The 21699-nt window shown below is 40.4% G+C and overlaps 4 protein-coding genes across 7 annotated transcripts; 1 reads left to right on the forward strand and 3 right to left on the reverse strand.

Annotated features, from left to right (window-relative positions):
- Window positions 1-974: 974 nt before the first annotated feature.
- Window positions 975-5170, reverse strand: LOC5520675 (neuropeptide receptor 22). Of its 2 annotated transcripts, none has more exons than XM_032365585.2 (2): window positions 5061-5170; window positions 975-2844 (listed from the first exon to the last, which is right to left on the reverse strand). In XM_032365585.2, exon 2 carries the CDS (start codon window positions 2339-2341, stop codon window positions 1349-1351), a length of 993 nt encoding a protein of 330 aa, XP_032221476.1. In that variant the 5' UTR covers window positions 2342-2844; window positions 5061-5170; the 3' UTR covers window positions 975-1348. The 2 variants fall into 2 exon arrangements, with proteins under 2 accessions (XP_032221476.1, XP_001640406.1); XM_001640356.3 differs by lacking the exon at window positions 5061-5170 and adding an exon at window positions 3995-5043.
- Window positions 5171-9022: 3852 nt separating this feature from the next.
- On the forward strand, window positions 9023-17427 carry LOC5520674. The gene is made up of 3 exons (XM_032365579.2): window positions 9023-9196; window positions 10221-10551; window positions 16411-17427. The coding sequence occupies exons 2-3, from the start codon at window positions 10249-10251 to the stop codon at window positions 17191-17193; spliced, it is 1086 nt and encodes a 361-aa protein (XP_032221470.2). The 5' UTR covers window positions 9023-9196; window positions 10221-10248; the 3' UTR covers window positions 17194-17427.
- Window positions 11011-15286, reverse strand: LOC116603926 (uncharacterized protein K02A2.6). Its single transcript, XM_032365573.2, has 2 exons — window positions 13198-15286; window positions 11011-12884 (listed from the first exon to the last, which is right to left on the reverse strand). Exons 1-2 carry the CDS (start codon window positions 15094-15096, stop codon window positions 11199-11201), a joined length of 3585 nt encoding a protein of 1194 aa, XP_032221464.2. The 5' UTR covers window positions 15097-15286; the 3' UTR covers window positions 11011-11198.
- A 302-nt stretch (window positions 17428-17729) lies between the features above and the next one.
- LOC5520583 lies at window positions 17730-21686 on the reverse strand. Of its 3 annotated transcripts, XR_007305330.1 has the most exons (4): window positions 21232-21613; window positions 20088-20238; window positions 18680-18797; window positions 17730-17982 (listed from the first exon to the last, which is right to left on the reverse strand). XR_007305330.1 is itself a non-coding variant. In XM_032365581.2 (2 exons), exons 1-2 carry the CDS (start codon window positions 21539-21541, stop codon window positions 20129-20131), a joined length of 420 nt encoding a protein of 139 aa, XP_032221472.1. In that variant the 5' UTR covers window positions 21542-21686; the 3' UTR covers window positions 20120-20128. The 3 variants fall into 3 exon arrangements, 1 of the variants encoding a protein (XP_032221472.1); XR_004290822.2 differs by lacking the exon at window positions 20088-20238 and having other exon boundaries at window positions 21232-21583; XM_032365581.2 differs by lacking the exons at window positions 17730-17982; window positions 18680-18797 and having other exon boundaries at window positions 20120-20238; window positions 21232-21686.
- Between the last annotated feature and the right edge of the window lie 13 nt (window positions 21687-21699).

The raw sequence follows: 21699 nt of genomic DNA on the forward strand, positions 1-21699 counted from the left end.
TATATACTTTTTATGATTATTTGCAACGTTTACCGCTCACTAAGTACGGCGACGGCAGAAATCAATTCGAAAAACGTCTCAAATAAATCACTATAATACCACGTTGGCTACCATGGTCACCAATACAGAGTTTTAAATTGACACGGATTTGTAACTGAGAGGATTTAAACGTGCTCTACTGTGCTAATTGGCAAGTGAAGTTTATGTCAATCAAATAGCAAGTTTCTCACATCCCTATTGGCTGTCAAGTTGGCCACGGTAGCGCGCGTCGTATCAGATAGCATGTTTCTCGCATCCCATTGGCTTACTTCACAAAACTGTCAAGCGTGTGAGGTACGTGGCAAGGTGGCCACGGTAGCGCGCGTCGTTTCAGATAGTACGTTTCTCGTATCCTTATTGGCTTACTTTACAAAACTGTCAAGGTGGCCACGGTAGCGCGCGTCGTATTAGATAGTACGTTTCTCGCATCCTTATTGGCTTACTTTACAAAACTGTCCAGGTGGCCACGGTAGCGCGCGTCGTATCAAATAGCACGTTTCTCACATCCCCATTGGCTTACTTCACAAAACTGTCAAGGTGGCCACGGTAGCGCGAGTCGTATCAGATACTACGTTTCTCGGCATCCTTATTGGTTGCGATGTTATGGTAGCGATGTTATATGGTAATTATTCCCGTTGCAGAATGTGTCAGCGTTTTTCACTCGTGCAAAGCAAACATAAAAAGTAGAAAGATCTGTCCATTCAATCCTTTCAAGAGCGTGTGAGGTACGTGGCTCTGAGGTACGTGGCTCATTACACCTATCAGTCATGCGCAAAATAGGTTATTTCCCCGAAAAGTCTGTAAAGCGTCGGGTCGCTGCATCCACACGAAGTGTGTTGGATATTCGTCGTTTTAATCAGTTTGAAGGGCGTTATAACGCCTGAATGTTTACTTACTATAGCCCCGTACAAATAGCGCCAAACCTAAACCCTGGATGGCTGTGTGTGATACTTGCTTTATTGCGTTTCTCGACCTTAACATAAACCTGTAGATCGTTTGAAGGGTGTTTTATCGACCCTTTACAGACAACCTATAGATCGTTTAAAGGGCTTTTTCTCTATCGTTATTTTACATCCTTTAGATCATTAAAGGTCGTTTATCGCGACCGTTAGCAGAAATCGCTTAAAGGGTGTTTTATCGACCTTAACAGGATCCTCTATATCGTTTGGGGCGTTTTATCGACCGTTAGCACACAACCTGTAGATGGTTTGAAAGGCCTTTTATCGACCGTTAGCAGACAACCTGTAAATAGTTTGGAAAGCCTTTTATCGACCGTTAGCAGACAAGCTGTAAAAAGCTTGAAGGCGTTTTATCGGCCGTTTATTACAGACAGCCTGAAGATCGTATCATCCTGTTGCATGGAATTCTCCTGTGCACGCCGCTTGCACCGACAAAGGTAACTTTTCATACCCGCCCTAAATCTCCTATCCTGTACTGCATAAACAAGCGGATTCACACTCGAATTCAACAGGATAAGCACATGTGACAGGCGGTACCATATTGGTGAGACATTAGTAAGCGCACTCCCTGTACTACTCGACTTGGGAGTAAAAGTAGTCATGAAATAATAGATAAGATTGGGCATCCAACAGGCGAATAGTATGGAAGTGACAGTCAAGGCTGCTTTGGTCACTCGCTTCCTGGACTTGAGAAGCGATCGGTACGAGACGTCGTGGGGGGTCACGGCTTGTCTACTGCACCATAAGCTCTTAATGACGCGTCCGTAAAGCGAACACATGATGACCGTAGGAAGAACTCCAACACCAAATAACCAGAACGCTGCGTCCGCTTTATTCCAAGCTTCCTTCCAGTTATAATCACAAAATGCGGTCTCTTTGTTGTATTCTGTGGCGATGACTTCAGCTAGAGTTACAAGAAAAGCAATTATCCAAGTGAATGCGACGCAGATTTTGATTTTCTTGGTTGTAAATCGTGCTGACACTGATAGAGGCTTCATGATAGCGTTGTAGCGCTCCCACGCAATGATTACCAGCGTGTACACACTAGCAAAACTTGCAAGCCATGCTAGGTTGGCATACGTAATAAGCTTGCACAGCCAATCAGCGGCGAGGCCATCATCCGGGTATGTAAAAACGCCAAGTAGCAGATGACGAGGTAAGAAAAAGATTCCAACGACGATATCGCTTATTGCGAGGTTCACCAGAAGATAGTTCATGGGAGTGCGCATGCGCTGGAATCGTCTGACTACCAAACAGACAAGTGAATTGCCTCCCACATTTAAGAGAATCAAGGCTGCAAATGTAACCTTGAAAACTGTTTCCGCCTCCGCCGATAAAGCCATCAGGGTTTCGAGCAAAATTATCCCAGAGTTAACTGAATTACTCGTGTATGCCCAAGCATTATTAAAATCAAAGATTACCTTTTTAATTAAATTTCTATTGACTTAGATTCCGAACCGGAAGTCTTTTTCTGATTGTCTTTGTCTGAAAATATACCTTTTTCTGATTCTGCGGCACACAGTAGACTAAATTCTTGGTCGGTTCTTTGCTTAATAAAGATATTATCTCTTTGAGTAGTGCCCTCTCCTTGCCTTTGCTGTGTTTTCATGAATTGTGGTGCTTTTTAAAAACGCCTTCTATTTGTACTTATATTTTTGTCAAACGGTCACCCTCAAGATTGTGGTGTTTCCTTATGACTTCCTTGATTAGGGATTCCCCGCTAAAACTTCCCACTCAGCTAATCGTCTTGGCCACTTGAACTTCCTTGCTAACCCCGCGAACAGAAACGCTTCCAGCGTTTACCAACGTCTATATTCTATTATTTCCTTACTCCTCGCAGCGTTACCTGTGAAAGCATTATTGTTAGTGTATGCAGCTGTCAGGACACAAACACACGCCGCTCTCAATTTGTCATCCAGTAGTCCAAAAAAAAAAAACGCCAATGCATTGATATTGGGAAATGTTTTAAGGCTGTTTTGGTGTGATGTGTTTGATAGGAAAGGCCTGAATGGTTTTCTTTGTCATTTTTATTAGTACTTGTTTAGGTAGGTATCTAAAAGTAATATCATCTATTGCATGTCTTTGAGAATATGGTATTAGACTGGAAAGACCTAAGTAGTTCATTATTGTGCGGAGCTTATTAAAAATTTGCTTCTGTTTGTTATGGGGTGGCTTATTGCAGGGAAATCTTCAAAGGGTTTATGTCATTAGTTGCGCATCTAGAGTTTACAAACGAGTTTTAACGCTCCCCATAGGCCACGCTAAAGGGTCGATACTGATGAATGACTTCCAACACAATGCAAATTTTCCAAAAGAACACAAAGAATCGAGTGAAATTCTTCGGCCTATTTTACGTCCCTCCTCTAATAATAAACCGTGGCCCACAAGAAACTTCAACCATGATCTTTATCTTGATAAGGAACTCTTTATTTTCATTAAAATCAAAGATAAAGACATTGCAAGTCTTGCAAGTTAATGTGACTTCAATCACATTATTGACACAATCAATACGAAAAAAATCTTGGAATAATTATGTTTGAATAGTATCATATTTTTTCAATTTAAAATAACATCGTTGACTTCGGAAGAAACGCTCGTTGAGAAATGTAAGGCTAACAAAAAGGCTAGACTTTCATGTGTCATTGTAAAATTCATCATTCATGCATGAGGGTGCAAACCAATCCCAACACAGTATTCAGGTCACATGTACACAGCTGTAAAACCCAATACAATTCTACTGTGCTCAAACACAGGGAAGGTTGGAATAGATAGCAGGGAAAGGCTGGGGTTGGTGAATTATTAAACAGAACCATTACATTTTAACAGATCCCTGCTCAGCTAATTAGTATGCATTAACTTTTGATACAGATGTCTACTGATTAGCATAGGAAACACAACGACATATTTCCGACAAAGCATTTACTATGATCATGTAACAACAAATTTGCAGCAATATGCTTATGTTAATCTCAACGCTCTGCAAGCGAACTACTCACCACTTCGCTTCTTAACTTCGCAAAAGAATTTACTAAACCAGAAGTTTAACGTCTTTGCGGACATGTGGTGGAGTTGGACGGACCACAGGTCTTCGATATTTGAGTCCTTCTCGTTGTTTCCATTTCTAGACTCCAACTTCGTGTTTTTCCTTTTACTTTGCCATGCCTCAAAAACCGTGACCTGGTACTGTTTTAGATAGCAACGAACTCTCATCCTTAAACACACCGAAACGAGCTGTTGCCATCTCGACTGTATGGGCCGTATGGCACCAAAAATAATTTGCATTTTGGCTTGCTGTTTTCCGCTCATGCTCTTTCTTCTCTCTAGGGGCATTTCTTTGCGCATGCGCATGTCATAATGTCCATTTTCTAGAACATTGAAAGTTTCCTCATATAACCTCCCATGGATCTTTACTTTCTCTGTGCTTTATTTTCATGTAAAGTCATTGAATTTGTATTTTACTTTAAAGTCTAATGCGGATTTTGATGTAAAAACTTTTACGGTGCCAACATTAATTAAAATATCAAACTTTATATTCGACCTATCTTTCTGTAAAAAAAATATCGTCATTAGAAACCAGCCTGGCAAAGTCGGAAATTGTCTGTCTCTCATAAATAAGGCCTTAGATCTTGCAACTCCTTCGACCTTAACGATGGAATACCCATAGCTTTTACTCAAATTTTGTATCAGTCAAGCATATTGTATGGCTGACTCCTGACTACCTGTAATTCAAAAGGCTAGTACCATAACAAATATCATTATCATCAGGCCCAGGGACTAATTTATGCATAAAAAAATGGCTTGGACAGAATAATAAAATGTAAAGAAAGTGAGTTTTGAAGATTGAAGTACGTTGTTTTTCTCAAAATTGGTAAGTGCTCTCCGAGGGGAACCTCTCTCGGCACCCGTTATCTGGGTAACTTTTTTGTGACGATAATATCAGACAACGTGAAGTTTTTTTGTGTATCATGCAGAAATCGAGTGTTAAATAAAAACAGGAAGGGAATATTGAAATCAAATATGACAAAAAGGACAATGCGAGTTCAATCGATGAGGCATACCTACCAGATATAATCCCTACTGTGTGTAGGTTTGGTTTTGTCCTACGAAAAGTCAATGCCAAACACTATACAATATAAAAGAAGCCGCTTAACTACCGACAGTTAACGCTACAGTCGTCTTCATACTCTTTGTCTAAAGATGATTGATTTGCTTTTAAAACATTGGTATAACATTTTCCCAATTAAAATATCTAATTTCCGGAATTCAAGCTACCGGCAGTAATTAATGCCTCTTAAGAATAATTTTAGTTCAAGATAGATCTTTTATAGAAACCATTAGAAAACATTAATTCTTGATCATCAACACCACCATGCTATCTCAAAGTCAAGTAAATACTAAAACTCAATGATCCGTTGATTGCTTTTAGTATTTAATTTTTTCCTCTTTACTCAGATGAGCCAATTGAGAGATTTCCCAAGGTGATAATTAGGGACTTCCCACGCAAGCTAATGGGGAAAGGACTAACGATTCACACAGAATGCTCTGTAAATACCCATCAAAACGTCAACAGTTTTACAAGTCGCACCTTCGCGGTTTTCAACACATTAATCCAGATTTAAAAACTCCTTCTAGCGTTTATTTTAGGTGTGATTGGCGTAATTTTTGCAATTGACGTATAATAGTACGTATAATATAACGGAAACCTATATATAAAGGTTAATAATTTAAAATAATTTTATTAAATATTGTTATTATATTCCTGTTTTTGACGACGTCAACGATTTCACAGATCACGCGACCAACTTGTTAAACCCCCTTCCCCCACATAACAAGTTTTGCTCTCATACGATGTTTCGGCCTCAGGGTAGTTACTTTTAGTGACGTCATCGATGACGTCACGTGACCATCTCATTGCACCCTACTTGGAATATACATGACACCTACCAAGTTTGGTTGTTGTACGATGTTTCTTTCTTGTGATATATATTAATTTTTATTTTGGTTGACGTCAGTATATTTTGGCTTTGACGTCAAAAATCACACGACCATATTGCTGCCCACCCTTTGACACATACATGATACATACCAAGCATGGTTGTCATATGATAACATAAACGAAAACTAGAGTGGATAGGTTACGCGCCGCATGGGCGCTTCGCTATAACGGACACCTATATACAACTGACTTCTGTATATAACGGACATCTTCGTATATCGGTCACCTATATATAACGGTCACCTATATATAACGGACACCTATATATAACGGTCACCTATATATAAAGGACACCTATATACAACGGACGTCTATATATAACGGACATCTTCGTATATCGGTCACCTATATATAACGGTCACCTATATATAACGGACACCTATATACAACGGACGTCTATATATAACGGACATCTTCGTATATCGGTCACCTATATATAACGGTCACCTATATATAACGGACACCTATATACAACGGACGTCTATATATAACGGACATCTTCGTGTTTCGGTCACCTATATATAACAAACATCTACATATAACGGACACCTACATATAACGGACACCTATATACAACGGACTTCTGTATATAACGGACATCTTCGTATATCGGTCACCTTTATATAACGGAAACCTACATATAACGAACACCTACATAAAACGGACACCTATATACAACGGACAACTACATATAACGACATCTACATATAACGGACACATACATATTACGGAAACCTATATACAACGGACACCTACATATAAACAAACACCTTTATATAACGGACACCTACATATTACGGAAACCTATATACAACGGACACCTACATATAAACAAACACCTTTATATAACGGACACCTACATATTACTGAAACCTATTTCAAACGGACACCTACATATAACGGCAACTACATATAAACGGACACCTACATATTCTAGACACTGTTTAATGTCCCGTGTGTGGCATGTTATATCAGTCTCGATCCGGCATGTGCAGACGAAATCACAGGTTGTTCCCTTACTTGGACACAAAATAGCAAAGAAGAGCATACAGGACTGTGGGTTTGCTAAAGGCTATATGTGACAGATTTCATTACAGGCTACCCACTGCAGGGGCGTATCCAGGGGGTGGTCTAGGGGGCCCGCCCCCCCTTTAACAGCCAAAAATACAGTAAATGTATGAGACATTATCTAAAATATAGGAGAAAATGCCTTGAAAGTCCCGAATACCCGCTTTAAACCAAAAAAACTCCTGTTTAAAATCCTGGCTACGCCGCTGCACTGCATTCGGATGACGACTAGAGATGACTCTAGTCGTCATGACATCCGTCATGCCACAAGGTAGGTGTAGATGTGACCAGGCGAGCAGGTGAGGTTGACGGAGCGCAAGTCTTCCTCACTGTAATCCCATCACGCAAAGTCCTGTGGCGACGGGCGAGTGGCTACACATACTTTACACCGCAAATAAGTGACCGATCGTGTTCAAATAAGGACACTTTCTAAAAAAAAATGGACCTTATTTTTCCGGGGGGGGGGGAGGGAGGGAGTTCGCTGATAAAAATCTAACCACCTCCGAGAGAACAATGAAATTATCGACATGAATTGCCTAGTTTTTAACTGGGAAAACTAACGGTTTTTATTTGTAAAAATATCAGACTTTAGGCACTGCATTTTGCCTTTTTGCTTTTATTTTAGGAAACAAAGCAAATTTCACAAAAAAAATATAAGCTTTGAGAAAATTTATTTAAAAATGCAAATGCAAATAATGTCTGATTTTTCACTCTGTTATGAATATTTTTATAATCTTTGTCGGCCTAACAATTGAGTTATTGTTGTGCCTTGTGCACACTGTGACATAACGACGCATAGCGCGCGCACTCTGTTAAGCCATGGACATAATGATATACAACATCGTTTATTTGTGCCCTTATATGTAATGCACATACATTCAAAATAAATGATACTAGCACTCAATTAATATTTGATCATTTCGCCGTTAACCCGGGCCCAAATACAGAAACAAAAATATTGCCGCCCTACAGTTCGTTTCTTAACCCTGTAGAGCAGGCAATAAGTTGTTTGAAGCAGCGATAAAGGCAGATATTTTACGGCCTCAAATACAGGCAGGAATGAACAACAGGGATGAAGCGAGGAACAGAGGAGTACCATTACACCTTTTGCTTTTCATTACCGAAAAATACGTATTCATTTTAGCCAAAATTACAAACATTTACGCCGATGTACTGTCATTTAAGCGAAAGTAAAATCTTTTGAACTAAAAGGAAAAACATTAACGAACTTCACATAATTGAGTGCACACAATTGCATTTTCTTCACATTCATTTACACTATTCGACAACCAGGAAGAAAAAATCAAATGCGCGTTGATACGTAACGTTTGTAAGAAGCACGCAAATGACTTTCACAAAATACTATTGTTTGCACCTGCTGTAATAAAAATGTTAATGAATATATCGTTCACTGTATTGATTGCGAGTTCTCGTATTATTGATATTTTGTTTGTGTTATTGTTATGTATCAACGCGCAAATGAAAATAGATTTTTTATTCCTGGTTGTCGAATAATTTTACCTGGCGTGAAGAAAATGCAATTGTGTGCACTCAATTATGTTAAGTTCGTTAATGTATTTCCTTTTAGTTAAAATGATTTTACTTTCGCTTAAATGACAGTACACCGGCGTAAATGTTTGTAATTTTGGCTAAAATAAATGCGTATTTCTCGGTAATGAAAAGCAAAAGGTGTAAAAGAAAACAACATTTTTTTCTGAAAATTTCGAACCATTCACACTTGAACAGATAAGAGTGCGCGTCCATGTCTTTATGTCGTTATGTTACTAGTGTTCGCCAGGTATAATTATTAATTCGGGAGTTGCACTTACATTTTTTTTTATTTCATGATACTTTCACGCGAGTTTCAAAAAGTTTGTTTCTGAATTTTTATAGCTTCGATATTGGCTCATCTGTGTATAATAAGAATCTGTGTATAATAAGAATTATTATTATTATAATTCAAGTTTATTCAAAAGATCTCTCGCACGAAAGACACAAAGCTGTACATGCATGATCACATATACAGTAAAAACCAGTAAAAGCGTGCATATAGGAACCTAACTATTTTAAATGAGAACTGTAGTTAATTAGAATTTAGATACTCAACGGCGAACAACATTGTTACAGGTAACAGGTAAGCTTCTATTGAATGCAAAGATTTTAATATTTCGTTGTCTATGTGGTTGAAAGTATTATGAAAAACGAACAAGGAAAGTGTCTTATTTGTTCTCTATAATTGTAAAAAGAAATTTTTGCATGTCAAATATTATACCTCTTGTCGCTTGAACGTTGATTCCTATGTGTTGAAAAGCACACATTTATAATTACTTTGACAAAGTATTGTGTAACTAATGCCAGCATTTTGAACAGAGCTTAGCGAGATTTTAGAGGATTCTGGACAACTCAATCTGGACTAATTCTGGACTAATCTTCTTCAAAAAAATACGCTGTGTCTACTTGCATGGCTTCCGGTAAAGGAGGAAAAAAACTAGCTGCACGGCTGTCTTCCATTTTCTCGATTTTTAGCCTAAATAACAAGTTTCTGACTTTGAAACACTTCCACGATTATTAAGAACAGCCAAGAGATGTTTTTTTAGCTTGAAAAGCTGTGCATTGAGTGACCCGCAAATGCTCGGCACAGTATGAAAGAAGCGTGGAGTTCGACACTTCTCGTTTTCGCCATAACAGCTGTGCAAGGAGAAAAAAAGTAGATGCACTTCCCTTTTTTCTTTTTGCCATTAAGCCAAAATGAAAAGTTCTGACTTTAAAATCTTCCCACCGTTGTTTAGAACCGTCAAACGATGGCTTCGAGCTTGAAAAAATTCGCAGGTGACATGCGAATGCTCGGCACAGTGAACGGTGCATGAAATGTAGAACTCCACGCTCCGTTCATACTTTGCCGAGCATTTGCCGGCCGCTTGTTGCATAGCTTCACAGGCTAAAAATCGTGGCTTGGCTGTTCTAAATAATCGTGGAATTGTTTTAAATCCAGAGACTTGTTATTTAGGCTAAGAATCGAGAAAACTGGAGACAGCCGTGTAGCTGTGTAGCAAGTAGACACAGCGAAAAAAAAATACATATCGATTCACGTGATATTACAGTTTTTAAGAAATAATTATCGATAACTTTCCTGCCATAACTTAGGATTTACTCTGCAGGAAAGCATCGTGCAGAAAGCGAACAAATATGTGGAAGAGCTATAGCAGACGATTACAAGTCTCTGTGGCCGTTGCAATCATTTTAACTTCTTCAATCTTTCTACAACTTACTTCAAATATCTTTTTAAAAACACACAACCATCCCTCATATACAACAACACTGGGTGATGTCCTGGAGCGGCAAGAAGATTTAATTTTGGCGGATTTTCAAGATAGAGGAATAAACAAAACTGAAGTACTCCTAGTATTGATTGTGTCTTCTGCTCCGAGGAGAAAAGATAGACGGGACTCGATACGACAATCATACTGGAAATACTGCAAAACATCGCAGGTAAAAAATGGGCATTTCGTGATAATTCTGTTATGATTAAATATGTATTCGTTCTAGTGGCAACATAGCATCCGTAAATTTTGCGAGAAAACGAAATAGTTTGGAGTTTTGGAAAAAAAGTTTCTGACATTACCTGTCGGGATCTCGTAATTTTTTTCTAAATGATTTATTGTATTATCATAACAATTTAGAACTTAGAGAAACGGTATTGGAAGACAGAAGCAGATGTTTATAAAAGCTGGAAAGCCAGTGACGAATCCAGAATCCAGGGATGGGGTGGCGGGGGTTCTAATCTTTTCTTTGTGCTCTCGAACCTTTTAATCGTTCAGTTTTTATACATCTTTTTGTCTTAGTCACCCCTTATTTATCCTCTCCCCTCTTCGCTTTTTTGAACGAGAAGGGGGTGTAATGATTTGAGTTATGGCTGTAATAGTAACAGGACTACAGGCTACGACAAGATCACATTCAGACTGATTTATTCAAATCACATGGCAGGCTTACAGGGTTGCTTGTTAGTCACGTGATGGCGTGACTACCATATAAGGACTACTCATAACACCCCCCTCTCAAGTTAAGCTATACAATAATTAATAATCTATGAATAATCATAATTAATCAATAGCATAATAAGGATAAGATATGATGTGCTAAGAGTCCATGATATAGTCCTTGTGCCAGACTGGTGCAGATTTGGCACGACTAGATCTACGTGGCTCTTCTGGAGTGATCACTACATTTTCACTTTCGAAGGTGCTATCTAGCATATCATCCTTACTGACATACAGTGGTGGTTCCCTAGATGCATTAAGCGCGCGCCTATTTCTGCGATACTCCCTCCCAGTTTGATCTGTTATCACATAGGACCTGGGAGTGTTGTGAACTCCACTGACACAACCAGGACTGTAATTCTTCTCCCCAGGTTTCTGAAACCTTATCATATCCCCCTCCTTCAATGGGGGTATGGGCTTTGATCCCTTATCATAGTACTCTTTTGTTTTCAATTGCCGATCCTGTAGCTGTATGCGGATGTCATCATGCACAGTGGGGAGAAGTGCTCTAGGGTGCATGGGGAGGGTTGTGCGTACCTGACGACTGAAAAGCATCTGGTTAGGAGAGTATGGAAAATTACTTACCTGAGTGTTGCGATAGACCATTAGACCTTCATGTAGATTGCATCCTTTACCTAGGATTCCCTTTACAATCCCTACTGCTTTCTCTGCCAGGCCATTGGACTGGCTGTATAAAGGACTAGTAGGAATAACTCTAAATCCACATCGACTGGCGTATTCGTGCATTTCTTCTGCATTAAAAGGGTTGTTATCAGCTGTGAGCGTTTCAGGGTATCCATGTCTAGAAAAAATTTCGGTCAGCGCCTTGATAACATGTCCAGCTTTTTTCCCACTCATGTTCACTGCTTCTATATACTTGGAATAGTAGTCAATGACCACTAGGTAGAGCTTCCCTTGATACTCACCAATGTCTAATGCAATGTGTTGCCATGGCAACAGTGGTACCTCCCTGAGCTGCATTGGCTCTTTCTGCTGTTTTCTCTGTAAACTTAAACACTTGTCACATTTTGTTATCATTTCGGAGATGTTGGCACTAAGACCCGGCCAGTATACCGCGGCCCGTGCTCTAGCCTTACTTTTCTCTATACCAAAATGGCCCTTGTGTATTTGTTGGAGAATTTGCGGTCTCCATGTGACTGGAATAACTATTCGCTGGTCCTTCATGACAAGCCCATCTAACAGGTGTAGGTCATGACGCACATTCCAGTAGGGTCTAAGTTGCACTGGAACACTTTGTCTGTTTTGCGGCCACCCTTCCCTTATATACTTACCAAGAAGTAACATGTCCTGGTCCTTGCCTGTTATTTCTTGGAGCTGTGAGAGCTTCGTGTCTGAGACAGGCAGGTCTGTCATAATACAATGCACCATGTGCTCCATTTCGTCATGCATGTCATTAGTCTGGGTTTGGGCTTCTGTGTCATATGCTCTGGATAAGGTGTCGGCTATGTATAGGTACTTGCCTGGCACGTAACGGACAGAAGTGTGGTATTTTTGGAGTCTCAGCCTCATTCGCTGTAGACGGGGAGGCACTTTGTGCAGCGGTTTCCTAAAGATGGACTCTAAAGGTTTATGGTCAGTCATAACATCAATATCTGCCCCATAGGTATACATATTGAATCTCTCGCATCCAAATACAATTGCCAGCAACTCCTTCTCTATTTGTGCATAGTTTTGCTCTGCACTAGTCAGGGCCCTGGAGGCATATGCTACAGGTTGACCATTCTGGAGCAAACAGGCTCCAAGTCCACTCTTTGAGGCGTCAACCTGCAAGGTGGTAGGTTAAGTGTATATCATAGAATCTAAGTACTGGTTTGCTTGTGAGTGCTGTCTTTAGCTTAGCTAATGCTGCATCATGCTCTGGGTGCCAGGCCCAGGCTGCCTCCTTCCTCAGGAGCATTCTCAATGGGGCAGTCAATTCAGCCATGCTGGGTATGTACTTTGATAAATAGTTGATCATTCCCAGCAATCTCTGTAAATCCTTTTTGCACTGCGGGACAGGCATCTTCAAAATGGCTGATACTTTAGCAGGATCTGGCGTGAACCTGTTATTACTGACCACCTCCCCCATATAGCTTACCTTGTCTAGCCGGTACTGTATCTTGGATTTGTTGAATCTGATGTTGCGTTCCCTGGCTCTCTCAAGCACCTTGTGTAGGGCTCTGTCATGCTCGGCTGTCGTTTTTCCTGCAATAATAATGTCATCATAAACAGGAAGCACACCTTCTATGTCACCAAAGTGCTCCTCTACCATTTTTTGTGCCACTTCACTAGCACATGAAATTCCAAATGGCATTCTACAAAACCGGAACCTACCAAAGGGCGTGTTAAATGTGCAGAGTAATGATGCTGCATCACTCAGCTTCTTATGCCAATAGCAACTGGACATATCTACAACTGTAAATACCGTACACCCATTAAGGGTGCTTGATATTTTCTCTATTGAAGGCGGTTTATAATCTTCCCTTACAATGGCTTCATTTAAATCAGGGGGGTCTAGGCATAGTCTAAGGGATTTATCTTTCTTCTCTACAATAACAAGGTTACTCACCCATTCAACTGGCTCGTTGACCTTTTTGATTACCTCCCGTTGCTCAAGGTCATTGATGGTGGTTTTTAACTGCTCTATCAAACGCAGTGGAACATTTCGTTGGTGCTGAATTGTAGGTCTTGCGCCCTCTTTGAGGCAGATATCATACTCACCCTCAACACATCCCAGACCTGTGAAAACATCCTCAAACTGATCCAGGAGGTTGCGTGGCTGCTCTAGCGCATCTATGCTAAGACCTTGCGCTCGCGCACCACCACTAAATGTGATTAAACCTAACTTCAGACACGTTTCTACGCCTAAAATGGGTCTAACATTGTGCTCTACTATATAATACTCAACTGCGATTGGGCTCTCTTGCCCTTGGACAAGTGTATCTATATAGCATTTGCCTACTCCGAAAGCTCGTAGTTTGAGTGCTGTTTGTTCGATCGTGCAGTCAAGTTCTTTCGCAACCGCTTCCGGGATCACGTTACATTCTGCGCCGCTGTCTAATTTGAAAGTCACGTTCTTCCCATTCAAACTCAGGCACTGTTCCACACACTTTATCTTGTTGCTACTTTTGACCTCTTCGATGTAAAGGCTCTCGATTTCTTTGTACAGGTTGTTTGGGTCTTGCTGCTCTTGTAACTCGACCTCGCGGATAGCTCTAGAAGCACCACGCTGTTGTTGATGTGCTTGCGGTTGGGGGAGTTTCCTCGTGCAACAGCGGGCGAAGTGATTTTTCTCCTTGCACCGATGGCAGGTTGCGTTGTATGCTGTGCAATTCCCCCGATCGTGTTGCAGCCCACAAAATCTGCATTTGAAGCTCTGTCCCTTGTTCTGATTCTGTGTCGGAGCTCTTGCGTTTAGCGAATCAATTTCCTTGATTTCCTGTGACTGCTCTGGCCTCGTGATCAACTTCGATTGCTCAATCGCCTGCTCTGAAGCTCGGCACAGATTTATGGCTGTCGTGAGGGTTAAATCCGGTTCACGGAGGAGTCGCTCCCTCAGCGTAGGGCTGTTGGTTCCAATAACGATTTGATCACGTATGAGCGAGTCCTTTATTACACCAAAGTCGCACAGCGCGGCCTTGCGTCTCAACTCGGTTAGAAATGTATCGAACTGCCGTTCCCCTTGAGTGGTTGTTCGGAAAATGTACCTCTCATAGGTTACATTCGTGCGCGGCATACAATAATCCTTTAGGGCCTTCAGGGTGTCTTTGACCTTTCTCTCTGCTATCGCCTCTGGTATTCCTGGTAGCGTCTTTAAAACTCTTCGGGCTTTCAGCCCCACTATACTGTAAAGTGTGGCCACTTGGACCTTCTCCTCCTTTGTTGTTAGCCCACTCGATATCTCGTACAGCTCCCAGCTCTCTTCAAACTCTCTCCATGCTTCCGCTAAATTCCGACTATCCATGTCTAGTTCTGGCGGTGGCTTGATTTTCTCCATATCTATGATTATTGTCGCCCTGGACCTCCGACTCCTGGTACCATGTAATGATTTGAGTTATGGCTGTAATAGTAACAGGACTACAGGCTACGACAAGATCACATTCAGACTGATTTATTCAAATCACATGGCAGGCTTACAGGGTTGCTTGTTAGTCACGTGATGGCGTGACTACCATATAAGGACTACTCATAACAGGGGGGGGGAGGGGGTTGGATTCAGGGAGGATGGGTGCCTCTTTCTCATTGGCAAGTAAAGCGGCACCCATTCTCCCTTTCTCATTGGCAAGTAAAGCGGCACCCATTCTCCCTTTCTCATTGGCAAGTAAAGCGGCACCCATTCTCCCTTTCTCACTGGCAAGTAAAGCGGCACCCATTCTCCCTTTCTCATTGGCAAGTAAAGCGGCACCCATTCTCCCTTTCTCATTGGCAAGTAAAGCGTCACCCATTCTCCCTTTCTCATTGGCAAGTAAAGCGGCATCCATTCTCCCTTTCTCATTGGCAAATAAAGCGGCACCCATTCACCCTTTCTCATTGGCAAGTAAAGAAGAAATATAAAATATTTGTAAAAATTTAAAAAAAAATATCATTTTTTATTTGTTTCATCTAAATCGCATGTCGTGTAATCACTTCGTGACATCGGATGTCGTGTAATCACTCCGTGACATGGGATGTCGTGTAATCACATCCGTGACATGGGATGTCGTGTAATCACTCCGTGACATGGGATGTCGTGTAATCACTCCGTGACATCGCATGTCGTGTAATCATCACTCCGTGACATGGGATGTATCGTAATCACTCCGTGACATGGGATGTCGTGTAATCACTCCGTGACATCGCATGTCGTGTAATCATCACTCCGTGACATCGCATGTCGTGTAATCACTCCGTGACATCGCATGTCGTGTATAATAACTCCGTGACATGGGATGTCGTGTATAATAACTCCATGACATCGCATGTCGTGTAATTATCACTCCGTGACATGGGATGTCGTGTAATCACTCCGTGACATCGCATGTCGTGTAGTTATCACTCCATGACATCGCATGTCGTGTAATCATCACTCCGTGACATCGCATGTCGTGTAATCACTCCGTGACATTGCATGTCGTGTAATCACTCCGTGACATCGCATGTCGTGTAATTATCACTCCGTGACATCGCATGTCGTGTAATCATCACTCCGTGACATCGGATGTCGTGTAATCACCCTGTGATATCGCACCGTGTTGTGTCCCGAAATTTCCTCTCCTTGTGTGCCCTTGCATTAGTTATCCTTCAAATAATCGCTGATCTCTCCTTGATGCAGGTCATTTGCGTCTTTTTCACCGATGGCTTGGTGGACAACTCGACACGTGATCAGCTACGGAACGAAAGTCGTACTTACGGAGATCTGCGATATCAGCCATTGCAGGGCGGCAAGGAATTTGGCTATCGATTTTTGCTTCAAATCAAATGGGCGATGGCACATTACGAATTCCAGTACTTATTACGGGTCGATGACGACTATTTTGTCTGCCTTAACAGACTTTTAAACGAACTGCCTCGACGACCAAAAAACAACCTAGTGTGGGGACACTTTTACTGCTTGAAAGATCTAGTTTATGTCGACGAGGCGTGGATGATATTCTCCGTTGATGTGATACGGAAGTTTTTATCACAAGACGACAAACACTTAGTGTGTCACCCACATGCCGACCAACAGATAGCCATATGGCTGAATAACATTCCTGGAAGAATTTACTTCAATGACCCTCGCCTCCACCACGCTAGGGCGGGTCTTATACCCGAGTTCAAAACCAAGCGTGATATATGCAATGTGTACTTAGGGGTTCATGGTGCGTACTCTGATCTAATGGCTTATTTTGGAGAAGTTAGTAATGACGAAGCAAAGGGACATGTGATGAATATTGCAGATTATCGCTTGGGTTGTCCGCATTGGGGATTCGAATGGACCGAAATGGCAGGGTTTTATCGGTTTGAGCCCAAGCCTTGTGTCAACATGTCTTCGTGGGGATTGGACCATAATATGTATGCGGGGGATGAGGAGCTTGTGACACCAAAAGAAGCACCATCATCATCATCAACGTGACATCATCATCATCATCGGACCCATTTATCAGACGGTGGTGCGATAATAGGAGATGAATATAGAAAAGAAGCTGAACAAGAACTGAGAGAAAAAAACTAAAGACTGTTTTTTTAACAGCATTTTAGAAAATGTGAAATTATCAAAATTTTATCGGGGGAGTATGTCCCCGCATGCACATAAACGGTAAAATGTTTTTTATGCTTATCTATTTTCATTAAAGCCGTCACATATTTACAATATATCATTTTTAAACAAAGCATGAAAATTGTAAACCATTTAAAATGTATCTGAAACACAACACTTTTAAAAAACATGGGTTTGTTTTCATTTAATCATTTTTTCATTGTTCTCTGGTGTAACCGCACAGTCATTTTCTTCTTTTTTTTTGGGGGGGGGGGGGTTGAACTTACCATCCAAAAGGTCACATGATCACTTAGCGTAAGTCCCCTACTTGGTGGGGGTGAGGGAGGGAGGGAGAGAGGGAGGGACCTACCTGGCCCTGAATTAAATGATAGAAAATTTAAAAACTTTAATAGTTTAGTGCTTTACAGAGTTTATTGACCTGTCTCATTCCACTGCCAGTTTTGGGCAATTTGACAGCATTTTCATATTAATTTGATTAGCATGTATGTGGTAACTGAATGTTTCATATATTGAATTGACAATGCTCTCTCTTTACTCTTATCAATGTATACTTTTTTCCAGTCAACCAATCTATGCCTCTTTCTCTCCTGCACGCTTGTGTCAAAGATCTCAGTAATATACTCCATGCTTCTTCCTCAAGTCTATCTAAAAAATAAAAATAAAAAACAGCTAATAAATTCTTGGCATTTAATTTTCATGTGAAGGGAGGTTCACGATCATATTAAGGATTCTTGATATGACTTGTGTTACAAGCTTTTTCAAAAGATCTAAATGCCACAAAATACAATGCAAAATACATTCCAGTAGCAGAATAAAACTAGGAACCCCTGTGAAATTCAACCATCCTACAGTTAAAGCAATTCAATTTTATCGCTCAAGCATAAAACAATCTATGGACAATAATATCTCATACGCTAAAATATTTTAAAATCAAAAATAGAAATAAAGCAACACTCAAGTCAGATCAAGATTTTAAAGCAAAAAAAAAAAAAAAAGTAAAAACTGGATGATTCTTCAAAAAATCGGGCTCATCAAAAGAGGGGGGGAAGTGGACATAAAGCTTGGTAAGGGAGGCCGACCAAGTCAAAATGCAAGGGAGTGAAGGGTATGTGAAAAAAACAACAACTGGGGATTGATGATTGAGGAACTTGTATGAAGGGGGGAATGGGAGATTTTCGAAGCTCAGAAACATTGCAGAGAACATGCAGAGCAGATCTATAAAAAGGTTGCTTGTTTTTGTCATAACCACAAATTATGAAAGATCATTTTCTAGACTAAATCGTGTTGTTTACCCTCTTTGAACTGACTTTACTATGAAATAGTAGAAAGAAAGGTTTCTTACAGTGTGCTTTTTATAGCAATCCCAGAATCCAGTCTGCTGTTTATGACAATCAGGAAACCAGCTCTTCTGGAAGCATTGCATTACTTCATTATACTTGTCTTCACAAGCTTCAAGGGCTCTGGAAAATAAATCACTTATCTAAACTGATGCAAAATTCATTCAATTAATGAACAGCAGAGCTGGAGCAAATGTACGTAGCCTTCCAGGGGTGGATTCAGGATTTCTCTGAGGGGGTTGGAGGAAGAAAGAGGTGAAGGGGGTGACCAGATCCAGCTTGTTTTCTTATAGCTTACCCTTGGATGTGCTTGAACGTTGAGTTAGAAAAGAAAAGGACGAGATATGCCTACATAACATAGATGCAAAAAAGGTAGAGATATCCGGCTTCTGAAGTGTCAACATTTCCCCAAGCATACCCAGACCTACCCTGGGTACCAGAGGCTCCGAGCTTTGCGGCGGAAAAACGTTTTCGCTGTAAAACTTGGAGCCTCTGGTACCCAGGACCCCATTACAAGTGCAGATTTTACATTCAGCTTACTTATCCTTTTAGCCATCATTTAGTCCAAATACATGTATAAGTAGAGTGAAAGGAAACGTTTATTATATGACCGTGATGTCTGAAAATATGGCACAACTTGCCTGTAGTGGAAACAGATAACAAATTACGTGGAATATAATAACCTTTCTGTTTTGATGGATGGGCAACCAATAGAGGGAGTTGAGCACGCGCGTGTGCTTGGAGTTGAAATTGATAATTCTCTCTCATGGGGTCCGCAAATTGAAACACTCTGCAAGAAGCTTAATAGCCGTATATATCTTTTGCGTAGATTACATCCATACTCGACGCAGGCTGATTCTCTTCACTTTTACAATACTTGTATCAACAGTCAGCTTCTTTATTGTATCAGTGTTTTATTACAACTTTTACTAATCCAAAAGCGCGCTGCTAGAATTATCCTGTCTGCGGACTTCTTTGCTCCCTCCGTTGATCTTTTTCAAGAACTCAAATGGTTGGCTTTTTTTTGACTTGCCAAACTTCGGAAATTACATGTACTATTTTCGTTATTACTTAATCCCGATGGCTCCTTGCTGCCTAAAGTAGGTTTTCCGCTTCGTTTTCTCTTCCGGTTGCATGACGAGGGCTGCAGCAGCAAATAATCTCACCCTGCCCCTAGTTAAATCTGATTATGGAAAGCGAGCATTTTCTTTCTCGGCCGTCTCTCTTTTTAATGTCCTCCCTTCTGACTTCAAGGATCTTGTAACTGCGACTCCCCCCTCAACTATCCTGTTTTATGGTTTCTTTAAAAAAACATTTTTTTCTTCAACCAACTGTGTAATGTTTCCCACCTTGAATAAAGATTTTGTTACAACTGCCGCTTTTATTTCAACTGCTATTGCTACTCAACTTAACTTTTTTTCTTTTCTCTCTTCTCTTCTTTTTTCAACAATATGTCAGTGGTAATATGTGAATATTTTGTGTGTTTTTGTCATCGTTGCATTGTCATGTAGCTCATCATGTGTATGCCCGCGCGCCTCATGATGCCATGGTCCTGCTGAATGTCCTGCCGAATGACGTCATATATTGATACATTTTTTAGGTTAGCGTAGGAGGTTGTTAGAAAACCTCCACGGTTAAATTAATGTAACCCTCCAAAAGTAAAGAATATTGTATTGTATTGGTTAAAAATTTTGGGAGCCCCCCTCAATATCTTCCCTCCCCCCTCGGTGTATTTAATGAACACTCTCTAATTAAAATAAAAAAAAACATTTTATTTTTCTCAAAATTTCGAACCATTCACACTTGAACATGTGTAGATAAGAGTGCGCGTGTCCATGTCGTTATAATACTAGTGTGCGCCAGGTATAATTATAAATTCGGGAGTTGCAATTGATAATTTTTAATTTTTTTTTATTTCACGATACTTTCACGCGAGTTTCAAGAAGTCTGTTGTTTCTGAATTTTTTATAGCTTCGATATTAGTTCTGCGAGCATCTGTGTATCATAATAATTATTCTCATCCTCATTAATTATTCAGCAGGACGCCAGCCAACCAAATTACTTAAATTTGGTCACATGATGATACTTGAAATCAGGTCTAGTCCAGTGTCTAAAAGACGGGGAGGGTATTGAATTTAGCAGGGAAGAGCTGGGGGGTGAAGTACTAGGACTGGAACAAAATTAATTCAGTTCAGGGACACCTGAACTGAATTAATTTTGTTTCAGTCCTCGGACTTAGTTCACTACTCACAAACAGCACTTTATTTTTTCCTCACCTTAATCATTGATCAAGTTACAATAGGTAGGTCATAGAACCTACAACTAGTAAATAATAGTAATATTGCAGCTACCACTTATGTTTACAGTAAGTAAGTAAGTAAGTAAGTAAGTAAGTAAGTAAGTAAGTAAGTAAGTAAGTAAGTAAGTAAGTAAGTAAGTAAGTAAGTAAGTAAGTAAGTAAGTAAGTAAGTAAGTAAGTAAGTAAGTAAGTAAGTAAGTAAGTAAGTAAGTAAGTAAGTAAGTAAGTAAGTAAGTAAGTAAATAAATAAATAAATACCTTGTTTATCTGCAGCTTCTTGGATGAATTTCCCGATCCAGAAGTTAAGGGAAGGAGCCGACATGGATTCCCATCCGCTGTCGAGGTTTTCAAGATGGAATAGTCTTACATTGAAGATTGTTGACTCCTTTGCGGTTATTTTGTTCACTCGGTCAGCACGCCAGTTTTCAAACATGTTGACACACCACTTCTTCTTGTATCTTGTCGACGCGGGTACAGCTTGCGCCAAAGCTACTTCTTCCTCATCTTTACTTTTGGCTTTTCTGAACCTTTTAAGCGGCCGCACGATTTCGTTTTCGCTGGAATCCATTGCTTTTTGACAGCATTAAATCATGGACTTGCTAGAAAATAGCATAAACTTGAGCTTTATTTCCAATGGAAGCCTCCAGGGAAATCAAGACGAACGAAGAACGTGACATGTTCTTGATTTTAGATGGACAGTTAGACAAAGCGCATAGAAATGAAAAT

Source organism: Nematostella vectensis, chromosome 12 (genome assembly GCF_932526225.1).
Source record: "Nematostella vectensis chromosome 12, jaNemVect1.1, whole genome shotgun sequence".
NCBI lineage: Eukaryota > Metazoa > Cnidaria > Anthozoa > Actiniaria > Edwardsiidae > Nematostella > Nematostella vectensis.